The sequence below is a fragment of the Haemorhous mexicanus genome, chromosome 6, assembly GCF_027477595.1.
Source record: "Haemorhous mexicanus isolate bHaeMex1 chromosome 6, bHaeMex1.pri, whole genome shotgun sequence".
NCBI lineage: Eukaryota > Metazoa > Chordata > Aves > Passeriformes > Fringillidae > Haemorhous > Haemorhous mexicanus.
The window spans coordinates 35,774,755-35,790,834 of NC_082346.1; the positions used below are offsets into that span (position 1 = coordinate 35,774,755).

Consider the following 16,080-nt stretch of genomic DNA (forward strand, 5'->3'; position numbering starts at 1 on the left):
TTATTATCTGTGCACAGAAGATGGTATAAGACACTAATATTAAAAAATTGCTAATATACTGTCTCTTCATAATAATTGAGGGAAGAGTAAGGAAATCCACTGGTCAAAAAATTTCAGATCCTCAGGTATTTAAAAGCTATTTAAAACCATCAGAAGAAAAGGAATTCAGTTACTCAGATGTAGCTGACCAAGTTATCTAATTAGACATGCTGGTTGATGTGAAAACAATTTTAATATACGTTCTCAATGAGTTCTACTATTTTAAAACCACATTCTATCTTCTAAGAGGGTTTGGTCAGGGTAATTCTGCTGTTTAGAATTATCTGAACTATATTTTTGCTGTATTGGAACTGAATCTTTTGTACTCTAGTTTTTAAAATAAAACTTATGTGATTTACTGATTCATTTCTGTAGTTTTGGTAGTTCCTACCATTTTTTTATTCCTCAAAAACCTTTGGTACAAACAAAAGTCACCATATGCAAAAAGACTTCTCTTTACTGCAGAATGAGTGCAAAATAAATTATGATCAGCTTTTTTTTTTTATGGTACAGGCATAGTAATGGTTTGAGATCGCAAAAATTAGGAGATACTGTCCAATAAATTCATAATTGCTCAAGATGACTTTTCAATAAGGAAAGTTGAGGGAAAAAGCAGTTTCCATGAAATAACTGTACTGCATATACTTTTTTATTATTTTAACTGAATATCGGCAACATTGATTTCTACAACTCTGTAATATGGACAATATTTTGCTTATTTTTTAGGTTGAAGATTCGGAGATGTATCATGATGAAACTGCAGTATGTGGGTTGCTTGCTGTGGTTGTAATATCTCACCTACCCAGAGATGCTGCCATTGAATGGCATGTTGTTGCAGTAGTTGATGATCCACTCCAAAGAAAGCATTTTGCAATGAAGATGTTGTCAGAGGGCTTCCAAATTGAGTGTGAATCTGTGGAGTCTAGTTCTGCATCTTGTGCATCAATCTCGGTACGCCTGAGCTTGATTTCTTCATCTACTTCTCACCTTGATTTAGATGGACCTCTTCATGACTTAGTTGCTATGTTTAAACAAGCTGTCGACAAACTTTCAGAAGACTGCAGTGCCAGTCCTTTGTCCTTCAGAGCTTTCTTCAAGGAGCAAGTCTTTGATGCTGAAACACTACAAAAAGGTAAGAGTTACCATGACAGGAACCAGGTATAATACTAAGCATAAGGTACTTCTTGTTTACTTCTACATCAAATTTCATCAGAAAAGAAAGCATTTAATAGGAGTGTTTCAGGGATAGGTGGCCAAGAAGGCAGTGGTGTCCTGGCCTGTATCAGCATTAGTGTGGCCAACAGGACCAGGACAGTGATTTTCCCCCTGTACTCAGCACTGGTGAGGCCACACCTCAAGACCTGTGTTCAGTTTTGGGGCCCTCACTGCAAATGAGACATTGAAGTGCTGGAGCATTTCTAGAGAAGGACAACAGAGCTGGTGAAGGGCCTAGAGAGTAAGTTATATGAGGACAGGTTGAGGGAACTGGGGGGTTTTAGCCTGGAGAAAAAGAGGCTCAGAGGAGACCCTACTGGTCTCTACAACGGCCTGAAAGGAGCTTGTAGCCAGATAGGGGCTGAGCTCTTCTCCCAAGTAACGAGTGACAGAACAAGAGGAAAGAGCCTCAAGTTGCACTAAGGCAGGCTGAGCTTGAATATTAGGAATAATTTCTTCATCAGAAGGGTGATCAAGCATTGGAACAGGCTGCCCAGGGAAGTGGTGGACTCACCACCCCTGGAGGAAAGATGTGTAGTAGACTTGATGGTTAGTGGTAGACCTGGCAGTGAAAGATTTACAGCTGGACTCAATGATCTTGGAAGCCTTTTCCAACTGAAATAATTCTACAGTTCTACAATTACGATACATTTTTTTCTTTTTCTGGCTACCAGGCATGTTTCTCATATTGAAAGGGTCTGTGCTTGAATTTCCTGAAGTACAAACAGGATAAAGTCTTGGATTACTTTTGTTCTAATCTCGTATCTGATTTTGAGTAGGAGGTTGGATTATTCGATTTTGCTATAATCTGAGTTATCCTGTGATTCCATGCAAGAGAAATCCAGCCACCATAGTATTCAGTGTAGGGAGAATGAATCTTTTGCTTAAAAGTGTTTGAACAGTTGTACATTTGGTAGCCTCTTTTTGTCACAGAGTAGAACCATGTTCAAATAACCAATTTCTGTCTTCTGGCAGGAACTCTTTTGAGAATGAATAATGAAATATTAATGTTTTTAAATAAGGACATGGTGTTGTATCCTCCGGAATAGAGAGGGTATCTGGTTTTGAACACAGGCTGATTTCTAAGTAACTTATTTAAATAGAACTTGCTATCCAAACAAGTTTGTTGGGTTTTCCCCCAATGTTTACTTTCTCAGAATCTCATTCCCTTACCACGTAAAGAGAACACAGAGCAATGAATGTATTACAACTACAATTTATTTTTTATATTGCAGATGTGCATTTTGGGCTATGCTCTATTTGGGACAGATTACATTTTGCAAGAGCACAAAAGCTTATTTTATCTGTCAGACCTACAAAACTGGCAGACCATACCAATCAGTAAGAACTTTGTTATCAATTTGAGAAGAAACAAAATCAGATCCGTAGCTAATATTTATCTCAAACATGCATGCACTTTAAAACTCCTTGCAGACCACAACTGATCCATATTAATTAGCTGACATAAATGTTAGCCCTCAAATAGTCTACTGTCCTATTTTTTTTTCTTAACCTGCAGCAGTTTTTGAAGAAAATTCAACTTGACATTGTTTAATAGATTTAAAGTACAGGAATTGAAAGCTATAAAAATGTGGCATAGAATAAGCATATTTAATCCAGGAAGCAAGGAATGAACATATAGTCTGACAGAATGTTGTTGTTTTTACTACATCTTGTTTAAGAGCTAAAAGGAAACCTGGTAAAACATGTTTCTGGCATGGGATTAACATTACTGTTTCGCCTGCTTTCTTTCTGATATTTCTCAGACCATAGAATAATTACTTCCAAACAAATTTCATTTGCTTTATAAAATATATTTCTCAATATAATGAATTAATTGTGAGCATAAAAATTTTATTTAGTTCCATTCATTTTATACTACCAACAGCATAGACATGGAAAGATTTGTGTGATTGTCATAAATTCATTCTTGTTGTGTTAAGATCTCCACACTGTCATAATAATTCCTGTCATTATACTAATTTTATCATTATCCCCACTGGTTAGAAATACATGCTTGCAAATCTGTAGAATATATAGAATACATTAAATTTACAAGCAGCACTAATTCACTGATGAAGAATTTAAAAATAAAATTTTTCTTCTTAGTAAAAATTTCTAGAAAGTTCACACAATGGAAGAATAATTGTGATATATATTCAAAAATAATTTCTCAAATTAAAAGTGTAGTTGCTGAAGTATGTCTTGCTGATAATTTTTATCTGATAGATGACTATTTTAGATATATATATATATATATATATATATATATACACATACACACACATACACTTTTTCTGGTTCAAAATCAGAAGTCTAATTATTATTATATTTTTAAGATGCTGGACATATTCAGGTGTACTGGTAATATGTGTTCTTGGAGCTTTCTTCAGTGGATGCAGTCTCCACTGAAGCATCATCAGCTTTCAAAACAACACAGCATATTAGTGAACGATGTCCTTGACTGTCTTTTGCACTAGTAGTATAATTCTACTTCTCATAATTTAAAATATATTAACTATCAGTTTAAAAAGTGTTGTGTGAGGTATCCAGTTTGATCCCTTTAATTTCAGTATGCCATTGACAGTGTCCATAAGCAAGATGACATAAGTCTGTGTTTCATCTTCTCTGTTGTTACTGGACATCTTTAATTTTGACAGGCAAGACTACTGCAACTCTATGTGTCCTTCAGTGTGTTTCCCAGTTTTAATATACCAGAGATAGTATCAAGTCTTTCTTTTGAACCCCAAGATATTTTAACTTTTCTATAAGACTAGATCAAGGTATTAGAGATTGTTAAGTTCTGATAACAGTAGCTCCTTCCATTTTCCAATCCAGCTTTTTCAGTTTGTTCCTGTTCCTTCAATAGCTCCTTCCAGTTTTTCGGGTTTTCCTCTTGAGTTTGTCCTGTTGAAGAATGCATGTATCTGAATGGGGCAGATCCCAAGAGGGAACAGTACTGGTTTCCACAGTAGCAGTGGCTGTGTCTTGTCAGCTCTTGTCAGCATGGCCAAAACTTGCTCATACCTTTTTCTGTAGATTTGTCCTAAGATATTATGTGTATTTGGATGTTTCATTGGTGATTTCTACTACTTCCAAAGGTTGCTTTCTGTTGCAGAATAGGTGTGGGTGGGTAACAGAATTTACTTATGCTACTGCCTTTCAAACACAGAATACCATTTTAGTGGGACTGATGATAAAGCAGGAAAGTACTGATCTTTATTTGTAAATCTGCAGACCTAATACGCAGACTTTTAAAAAAATTTGTTTCCTTGATGTGGCTGCCAGAAAGCAAATTATATTGAGAGGCCAGTTTTTCAATTGCCATTTATTAATTCATCTCAGGTAGCAGAGGTTGCTAACCATCTGTATTAGGATCCTTTAGTGACACGTTTGATCTCTGACTTGTGTTAGACATTGTTAATCCCACAAGTAGATTTGTCCTTTTGGGTCTTCATCTGCCAGCAGATACGTTTTCTGCTGAAGAAAAATAATATTAATAATGTAGCAGGGAATAATAGACACTTTTCTTCAAATATTTTTAATGTGAAACACATAAGACATGTATCTGTAATAGAAAGAGTAGAAATTAGGATGCTCAGAAATCAAGAAAGATGGTTAAGGAGATAGTTGTTCCAGTTTAGTGGATTTCAAGAGGACTTCTGTCATGTCATAAGATTAGTAAATAGTCTTTAATAACTCTTGTAAGATCATGAATTGAAATGTATTGTCTCCTCTAGCAAAAGCACAGAAAAAAAATGAAGGTAGCATTTTTCTGATTAGAACTTAAAATCATTGGAGTGAAATGAACAAGTACTGCCAAAGGCCTTCTCAAATGAGCCTCTGATTAGATAATACATGGGGTTTGGTATAAAGGAGTTGTCATTTATTTAAAATTGTCCAAATAAATATTAGAAATGTGTTGTTACCTGACACAGTAAGATGAGAACCAGGAATATATCTACTCGGCATATTGTAACAGGTTATTGGAAATTATTACAGCCGGTGTTATGGATGTCAAAAGAAGCTAAAGGTTTGTAATGCAAATTGGAGACAGATAGCTTTCTGTCATCCTAAGACCAGATGTGAAGTTTTATTGAACAAAGTGTAGTACTGATGGTGAACTTCTCAGAGGCAATCCCTCATAACATGCCAGAGCATTATGGGCGCCGTGCTGAGACCACAGAATGTATTAGAAGTAGGAGGATTAGATTAAGCTGACATATATACTTAGTAAGATGCTGTTAAGCCTTTAGAAGTCTTTAACATAAATTTGACTATTTCTTTCTTATTCTCATTCAAATGTGCATTAATATAAATGTGTCAGGATGATTTGCTATACCATGCAGTTGACTAGATTATACTTCCGTATAGGAATGATGAATGTTTATAAGTCATCACATTATGATTTAACAAGCCTTGTTCACAAGATGTATGCAAAATATTTTTGAATATTTATTTGGGAATAGAGAACATCCTGCTTTCACCAGACACCATATTACACAATGCCTTTTTAATACTAAAGAAGAAATAGACTGGGAATAAAAAAAGGCAAAAGAAAACAGGAATAGACTATCGGGTAGGAATATTAAAATTACTACATAATTAGTGTTTAAAGGGACTCTGCTCTGTAAATGTATGTCTAAAAGGTCCTTAGTACTTATGAGTTTATCAAGTTTCAACAACACTGTATTTTTTTTAAAAATCTAATATGGGCTGAGTATAATTCAGCTCAACTGTAAAAAAATCTTACTTGTAATGGGACTTTTTATTCTGTTGCAAGAGAAGCCCTGGTGGTTAGGCACTCATTTAGAGTCCTTGCAATGGTAGAGTAGCACCCTGACGCATGTACAGCATGCAGCTTTGAAACTAAAGATTTTCCATCTGGTAAGATTTATTCTATTTGATAAGACATGGCATTATCAACACATTTTCCAGATGTTTTCCAAAACACAGAGTTTCCAGTACAGAGAGAATGCATTATGTAGGGTAAATCTGAGAGAGGAGGAAGAAGATCAGTTGAAGGTACCAAGATGCATTTTTACAATAATGAATGTCTGCGTTCATTGAAGTTTAAATTTCTTTTAGCAACGTACTTTACATTTGCACTAGAAATTTATTTCAACTTAACTTTCTTGATGGATATACCATTATACAATGGAGGAAATATCCCCATGGGGACAACTGGAATCTGAACTTTCACACATTTGTATGTAGGTCTCTGCATTCTTATGTGAGTAATTGGTATTTAGTCAGCAGTTGTGGAGAACTACTCATGTGAAGAAACTAAACAGACATTAAGAACTCTTTTCTGAGTAACAGTGAAGCAGGTAAATAAATACTTTTAAAATCAAGTTACAGTCACTAGCTCGAGCTTTGCCGGCACTAACTAAAATGAAGTATTTGTAGTGACTAACATATATAATTCGGTTGAATAAAAATATTTTTAAATGTCATGATGCTGTCTGAAATGGACTGTAAAACTTAAGTTTGGTTTTCTGTTGAATTCTATTAATTTATTCTCACTTGAAAATGTGAGAAGAATTGTGAACCTGGAAGAGGAAAATTTCAATTTTAATTTCTTGGGTTTTCTGTTAAGAAAATACAATTACCAAGTATAATACTTCAAGCAGAAAAAAAAAAGTTTTATTAGTACTTTGGGAAATTAATCAGCTTATAATATACTGAAGCAATTAGAAAATAGTGATTTGTGAGTATGTTTGAAATAACATTTTAAAAATATAGAGGCAACTAGAATTGGTCTTGAGCCACAGAGGTGGCAATCTTGCTATTGCTACCCAAACTATCCAGTCAAGAGAACTGATTTATTAAAAGGCTGTTAAAATGCTGAAATTTTTAACTTTTTCTAATTTTTCAAGGTTGTGCTGGTATTGTAGATGCTGCAAGTCAATGTATACATATTTTTAGCAAAATATCTCATATCAAACTATTATGAAATATATATTATATATTATGAAAATATCTCATATGAAAGGATTTTTTTTGTTTGCTATCCAAGACATGGGGAATTGTTTTAATAGTAATGTTGTCTCTCAGCTGAATTTGGATAGAGAAGGGATTTATGCCTTTGAGGCAGCTTAAAGTATATTAGATCCTGCTTTATGCTTTCTGTCCTTTAAGGTTGGAAATGGCAAATTTATTTTTTAAGTCCACAGATACTAACTGTATAAAAGTGCATAAAATTCATGAAGTACAAACACCGTACTACAACAACAAAATTAATTTTGAGAAACTTGGTTTAGTGCTTTGTTGACAGAGAAGAGCTGTTAAAGCATGACATCAGCCACACAAAATTTGTATCATCTGGTGTTTAATATGTGAGGAATATATGATCTGTCTAGCTATCCAGAAACCATTTGTAACAAACTTAATTTTTAGGGACACATCACAGATTACAGTGTATAATTACATAGGAAGTTTTTCTCTGGGACTGTTTCAACATGCCAACATTTTGGTACCAATTCTATGATTCTAAATCTATAAACATTTAAAGAACTTTGATTTCTAAAGGAACTTTTCATCATTTGTATAGATCCATCTCGGTATTACTTTTTATTTACAAGTGAAGAAAAAAGAAACTATGATGGCTTTTGGATGAGTGAAATTACATCTGACATAGGAAGTCCACTGAGCTTAAAACAAATGGAGACTCAAAATGAACTGGGCATAATAGCATAGCTGAATTCCTTGTTATTATTTAATCTAGATATTTATTAAGGCCCATTCAAACAGAAAACTGCAGTAGATGGACCTAGTAGTAGGACCAAGCTAGTAGCATGACTACCTTGTCTTCTGTATTTCTTCTTCTTTAATACCAAAATGCTTGCCATTTGCTCTTTGTTTAGCAAACCTAGCTGGCTGACCATTGTCAGTCATTCTGTCACATTATTTCTGCACTGAGAGGTATCAGTTCTGCTCAGAGCAGTAATTTGTATAACTCTTGGATAGAAAAAGAGAAGGTGAAGTGTCTGAACTAGCGCTGACTGATAGCCAAAACCATCCATAAATTTTATTTGAAAGTCTTCTAGTTCCCCTCTGGTGTCTCCTCTAGTGCTTCCTCCTCCAGTATCTCAAAGTTAATTTATTTCTGTACGATCTTGCCTTTTGTCTACTGTAGACATCACTGATGGTGCCTATCAGGTTTTGTCAGATGCCTTGACTGTCATAAGACAAGCTGGGATTTCCTTGTTGGGACTTTTCCTTGAGATAAGCAGCTGCTGAAAATCTAACTTTCTAATAAGTGTAGCAGTTAAATGGGTAATGCCTTAAAGTACTTTTGTAAAGTGTCCAGGTGTCAACCACATTGAATTCCTCTGTTCTGCAAGCAGTGGGATGTGGTATCTTCTCTTCATTGTCCAGATCTATCTGTTCAATATATCTGGCATCAAATAGGGCTATCAGGACTCTGCCAGCAGCTCATCTGAGCAGTCTCTGAGGTTATCCAAAAAGTTTGGCCATTTTCTTGGAGACAGATATGATTTTTTTGTTATCTAATGGCATGGAATAATTGTTACAAAATTTTGAAGCTAGAAAGGAATTGACGTAATATTCTGATTCAAACTCCAAATGCAGGCAGCAACTTAACAGTATGAGAAGATGGTGCTGCAGGCAGAGTTTGATTTAGTAGCCTGGATATTGTCATTTGTCCATCTGGATAATGGAAGTCAAAGAAGCTATCTTTCCTGAAGTCCAGAGACAGCGTGGAACACGAGGATTATTTATTGATCAGAGTGAAAAGTGGTGAGATGCCTTTGTGTTCCATTGTCCAGTGGTTTCCCCTGCCCTTGGCCCTTCTCCAGTCTCACATGTTTCTTTTCAATATAGAGAGGGGGCCTGAAGACAGAAGGCAGAGTAAGGAAGCAAGGCCTGTTTGTACTCCACAGAGATGGTTAGAGTAAGAAACTCTCCTGTGTTTACTGCCTCTGGTGCATACTCAAAGTTGGACTGTGTAGCCAAACTTAACATCCTCAATACTCAGCTTACTGGTTTCATTGTTATTACTCAATAGCATACCTTCTCTTGGGTTTTTTTCTGCAGACTAAAAGATATATAGAAGATAAAAAAATACAGGGTTTTGCTGGTGCTTTGTTTCTTGGGTTTTTTTGATTTTTTTTTTTCAAGGCTGCTAAAATGTGGAATTTTTTTCTATTATTATTAGATTTCAGTCTTTTAAATTTAGGGAAAAGTTGAGACTGGAAAACAGTCTGAAGGATGCCACTTCATAATTATTTTCTAAATTTTAAAATTGTCACAAATCAGTTTTCTGTTGAAAATATTTTCAGCTTGCACTTGTAAAGGACGGTTTCTTTGTTTTTGAAATTCTCTGAAAATTATACTCTGAAGTAGAAGCAAATATATAAAAACTATGCTTAGAATCCATAAAAGAACTGTAATTTTGTTCAACCACTTTACTGCCCACAAACTGGGCTTGGGGTTTCATTTGACTTCTCAGGTATAATGATTCCATTTCACATTAAAAACTGGAGAGGAAGGTCATTTTCTTGTTTTTGCCATCTGCATTGTAACTTATAATCCAAGAACACAGCTGTAACTAACTGTCAAAAGAAATTATTTTGCCATTGTCACACTTCATGCAATTAGACTTTGCATAATAGAAGAGTTGTACTCCCAATCGCATATTTCTTCTTATATTTCTGATAAATTCAGGTTTAAAACAGCACAAAGTTATTATGTATTAGTGAGTCATTTCAATCCTTATTAAAACAAGCAATGAAAAATCCACATTTTTTTAACTTGCTTTGGACGTTGCTCAGCCTTTACAAGTAATGCATCATATCAGCTGGGTTAAAATCCAGTTATCATTGACACTGAAAGCACATTAATAATACAGTCCCTTTAGTCGTGGCTCTGCTACTTGCGTTGTTAAACTTAAGTATCAACAGTGGAAAAGGTAATTTTTTTTTCATTGTAGCAATCTAGAACATTTCTTCTCCTTCTACATTACTTCTGAACGGCAAGAGTGTAGCCAGTAGATAGAGGAATGTCTGCTAGCATACCTGAAATACTAAAACTGGAGAAAGTCCAAAGAAGAGCCACCAAAGTAAAAGTTCGTGTGAGTGGCACATAGAACAGAGGAAAAAGAACTGAAGGAACTGGCTTAGTTTACTTAGGGAAGAAGGTTCCACCTATGGAGGAGGCAAACTGGAGTCTTCCCTTACCTTAATAGGCATTGCAGAGAAGGAAAGGATTTTTTCAGAGATGAGCTACACCATGATAAGGAGCAACAGTTATGAGTTGCAGCTGGAGATATTCCAGTTGGACACGAGGATTGATTATTTTCTCAACAGGATTGAAACCTGTGGCTGTGACAGTTCCACCTGGGAGATCCTGAAAACCTGATAGCACAAGTCCCTTAGAAAAATGGTAAAATGACTAAAGTTACTCTGATCATCAGGCACATGGGGCTATATGGTTTTCAGAGAACCTTAGCCCCCAAAGTTAGTCTGTGATTCCCAAAATTATTCTATGACTATATAATATTATTAAATTACAATGAAATGGCCAAAAATAGTGGCATTTAACTACAGATTCGGGAAGAAAAGAAGCCTGTTTCTTTCTGTCTGTCATTAATACCCCACACTCTTACAAAAGATTGCTCCCATTACTTACTTGAATGATAATTACTGAAAGCATCAAGCAGGCTTTTCCCATTGGAGCATATCTCTAAAAGATAAATATTTCTTTAGAAGTGTCTGGACTCTTTGGTTTTGGTGGGAGTTCTTTTTAATTCATTTCTCTATAGTTTTCACATTTCAAATTTCTTCTTTCCATCTCTTTATCTTAACAGAACTCACACAAGTTGAGAATTGCAATTATCATTGGGCTGTTATATAGCTAGAGTATTTCTTCTGGTATTCACACTGGTCTAAAGCCAGTGTGCTTCTAGAGTTTAATTCATTTGGTAATGATTGAGATATCTGAGTATGAGGAATCCTGTTATGAAATTCAATATTTACACCATCAATAATGTCATATCTTCTACATAAAAAAACTTTGTTTTCCCCATTTAAGGATATTGTTTATATCATTTTATATGGGGGCTAGATACTAATTTAACTAGGGTTTAGTAGGTTTTCTAAAAGAATTTTAAAATAATAATCTCCATGATAAAAAAAATTAAATTATAAATCCCCTAGAGAACTTCAAAACTTTGTTCAAAACATGTGCTTATTAGGACAAAAAACTTTAGGAACTTTGATAATCAAAGTTTATTCTCTTCACCTATTAGTATTATTGCTGGAAGAAACAAAAGAAATGTTTTGAAGCTGTTGTTTCTGGCATTTACAGAGTCCTGGCTTGTTTTAATCATTATGCCAGGAATGTAAGCATTAGTATTCCAGATAATTGGGTGAAATTAGGTGTAAGAAAAATAAGATTATCTCACCTATTTTACAGTCAATATATCACAGCTATATCACATCCATTTACTGATACTATGGATGTAAATTTGTTTGAGATGTAAAAACAAGTTCCTGTTTGTGGCACAGAAGAATTGACATTGTAACTTCACACAAGATAGCAGAATTGTAGGGCTTTATTTTCATGAAGTTCCCTGGCTTAAGTTACAGCTCAGCACCTCTCAAAATGAGCTTCTCTTTAGAGTCTGTACAATAGTGAGAAGAGTTAAGTAGAACCCTGAAGAAGAAGAGTTTGTTGAAGTGCATGTCTTGCTCCAGAAAGGAGCCTGAAATCAAATCTCTTTTGAGATTGCTCTCCTAATGGCCATAACTTCTTCATTTTAAAATCATCCAGAGATCTTGTCATTTCCAAGCTTTTATGAAAAGAACAAATAGAAGCCAGCCTAAGGCATTTTCTACAGCTATATGCATGAAGATAAATATATTCTAATTTAACTGATTACTCTTTTTTTTCCCTGTGCATTAACTACATAGAATGTTCTTTGAATTCTTTTGTATTATGTCATGTACCATAACTTACCTGCTGCGATTTAATCTAGTATTTGGGTCACTCAAAGTATAATAGCAACAGAAATAATAAGGATTTCTATATTTAGATGAGGCTATTTAAATTTTTGTTTTCTTAGTATTTTGTCTTCTTGTGATTGTTTTTATCTGTGATAGTATTCAAAGCACCTAAACTTTTGATCCTTTAAAAATGTGGAAACAGACACCTCAGCTGTTTAACAGTATTTTCATTAAAAGCTTTGCTTATTTTTGGCTTAACTTGTTTCAGAATACTTAATGTAGGAGTTTTTCAAACTTCTAAAGCATATTAAAACTTCGTTTTGATAGAAACCATGCTGCATAATACTTCCTCCCCACAGAAATTAATACTTATTCTGTAATAAGTTTAAGTATAGCATGCATCTCCAAAAATGTCTTTGGCAAGTAGGGATTGAAAGGAGCACTTTGGTGTTAGGCAGGAGTTAAGCACATTGCTTACAATAGTCTTTTGCATTTTTTCATGAGTTTTACATTTCACTTTTTGTGAATATACTGCAGAGAGGCTGAAAAGCTTTACAGGAGTTCTCATCACTTAAAGCACACTCATTCACAATCAGTTGTGATAACAAGACTTTATCAGTCCAAGGTGCATTCGTGTCATACTATAATAGATCTGTTCTAAGAGATGGTATATTTTTAGCTCTGAGCTGGCTAGGAACCTCAATTGATTATTTTAATCATTGTAAGACACATTTCAAAAATATCTAGTCATACGTCCCACGCTATTATTTAGGAGAGAAAGCAAACAGTACACTTTTTGCAAGACACTAAGACTTACATATGATTGCCCAAACGTGGGAAGAGTGGTTTACTATTCTGGTACACAAAGGAAACCTGTCCAAGAGCTGAAAAAGCAGCACACAGCAGCCAGAAGAAGCCATGGAATTAGAGGCAAGACATTGGCCCGTTTACACCAGAATAATTCTAGTGAGAGACTGCAGTTTCTAGTTCATCCAAAGGAGGGTCTCTGCTCTGATGTGTAATTTGTCAAGACAGATAAAACAAGCTCAAACTTGTTTTCAGCAAATAGTAAGAACCTGAGCTATGGAAATCAAGTCAAATGTCATTGACTACTGTTCTGTTGGGTTTTAGGTAGGATGAAATCTAAATCTATTAAAATTAACAGAAATTATGTTATTAACATCACTGGGAAAAGCTCGAGCACAGTTTATCCAGTTCAAAGGCACAATTTAATGCTTCATTTTCAATAGGGATCATAGAAAATGTGAGGCTTCATCTTGAAGTACTTAGTTTGCTTGATCTTTTATGCTCTTCCAGTTTGGTCTCCTGTTTTTGTCCTTTCTTTTAACTTCCATTCGTCCCTTATTATGGACCACATAAGTCATGTCTCAAGCCATGAGTCATGAAATACAAGAGTAAAACTTGAAGGCAGGCACAGTGAGCCTAAAATCAAGAGGAAGCATTCTATAGTTCCTTGATCCAGAAAACAAAAATGTGACTGACTCAAACCAGAGTAAAGCAAACAGGATTATAACGCAAAAAATTCTGTTATAAAAATGTAGTATTCTGTGCTGAAAATATGGTTGGTAGCCAGAAGTAGTGCGCAAAAACGTGTACAGAAATTCACAGTTTGGATTCTACTGGATGTTATTTATTTATTAAATCAGGAGCCACTAATATGTTTCTTTGCCCCTGCTGCAGAAGGAAAATAGTGGCGTAGAAACAAAAGAAACTTGATAGACCACACACAGTCCACACAGGACATGGACAGTTGTTGTCTCCTCTGTCACTGACCTTGAGCAGTTTGTCTGTGACTTCAGTACATGTTTGTGCAAGTTCAAGGGATTCCGTAGAAAACTTGTGGCCTCCTAACTAAGTTATGTTTAAGCCCCAATACATTTCAAATGAATTCAAATCATCTTTCATTTATTCATGTTTTACGGATGGTGTTCTGTCTTTCCTTTTATAAAAGCAGCCCTGTGCTGGGCTTGGTGTATGTTTATTCAGGGCTTTGTCCTGTACAGAATACCCTTATTTCATGTTGAGTCCTTGATATCATAACATGCATTTTAAAATTTAGCATAATAGGAGAAGACGACATGCAATATTTTTTCCTGGGTTCTTGGTGATCAACTTTTAGTTTGAAAACAGAACATGAAGTAGCCTCTGTACATTCACTTCATGGTACACAAATTTCACCCACAGCTGTGATAACTTAGCCTTTTACTTTATATAAAACCAACTGAGAAATAATATTATTACTTGTCCAGTTCCTATACTAAACCACATGTTATCAATTAAGAACAGCAAGATGGTACAATTAGAAATACTTACGCTTTAGGTATTGCAAAATACTTGAAATTAATGTGGTTTGTAATGTAAACCTGAATGACTTCTCTAGGACATGAAACAGCCATGAATTATTATGACATACTTTAGAGAAAGCCTTTCAGAATAAAAAAAGGAAATCGAACACTTAAGAAAGTATTTGGGAACTGTAAGAAATACCATGTTATCCTTTATTAGATTATACTGGCAGCAACAGGGAAAAAGCTTTAAAAGAACAGGCAAACTACAAGAGTAAATGTTGAATTCTTTATGAATTCTTTATATATGTGTGCATGTACCATGTAAATTGACTAATTTGAAATAGTATTTATTTTTAAGATACATAAATTAATATTTTATAGAAAATTGCACAATAAAAATCCTTTAACAAATTTATCAGGCCTGAATAACTAAGTATTAAATAATCAGAGGACTGTGATAACTACATTGAATCAGAAGTGAAGATCAGAGAATAAAATTAAATGTAAAATTTTTTCATTGTCCATACAAACACAATTCATATGCAGAAATATATATATTATTTATATAAAATTTATATAGAAACATATTCCGTGTAATTGAAGTCTTTTGAGTAATTGATTATTATCAAAATTATCAGCTTCCATGCCACAGGAATGTACATAAAATATTCTCCTTTTCTTGTTTAAAAACATAGCGGGGTGGGCAGGATTTCTGTGCTGCTTATGTCTGTATGATGCATTTTTTTAATATTAGTGAATACTGACATAAAATTTCCTGGCTCGATGCAGAGATAGAGTGTGCATCTAGGTAGATAGATAAGAGTAGATGCTTGGGAGAAACTTGATTTAGACTGTATCATTTTCTTCCCTTTAAAAACCTAAGATAACCTACAGCAAATTCTTCACTGTCAATAATCCATTTTTTTTTAATACAAAACTTCTTATCCACTTTTAAGTTCATTAGGATGCTACAGTAAAATAACATTTACAGACCTAGAATGTACAACTTTAGGATATGGCTATAACTAAAGTTTAAAAATTATTTAAAGCACTTTACTTGTAATTAATGATAGAAATTTAATTGTGTAATTACTCTACTGGAAAAAATACATGAAGCCACATTTTAGTATTTTAAAAGATGCCAAAATTATTATATAATAATATAGGTATATGCACATGAATATCCACTTGCTCTCTGGTCTCTTCCAAGAAAAATTTCCCCTTGTCAGTCAGCTGATCCTAATAGCATCTTAGAGGAGAGAAGATATTTTGAAGTACAGACTTCTTTTCCTTTATGCTGTTATAACTATAGTTTTATGTAGGAAAATACAAGCCCTTTGTGGTTATATTTAGCTTAAGTACTAAGCTTTTCTTTTTACTTTTGTCTTTTGACAACTACTTAACATTTTCTGGGTTTTTCATGTGTTCATTATTTGCCTAAGCAGCCTGCTTTCATTTTTTTCCTGACGTTTTAAGAAATTTCAGGTATTTTCTTGTAAGCTAGGATTCAGGCTCAGTGTTCTTAGAGACCATTTTAAGTTTCTAGCATT

The 16,080-nt window shown here is 34.4% G+C and overlaps 1 protein-coding gene across 4 annotated transcripts in view; it reads left to right on the forward strand.

Annotated features, from left to right (window-relative positions):
• Positions 1–16,080, forward strand: part of DPH6 (diphthamine biosynthesis 6) — a 220,624-nt gene that overhangs the window by 150,996 nt on the left and 53,548 nt on the right. For all 4 annotated transcript variants that reach the window (XM_059849820.1, XM_059849821.1, XM_059849819.1 and 1 more), the window contains one exon: positions 766–1,171. In XM_059849820.1, coding sequence (XP_059705803.1) covers positions 766–1,171 — 406 coding nt within the window. The remainder of the gene's footprint in view (positions 1–765; positions 1,172–16,080) is intronic.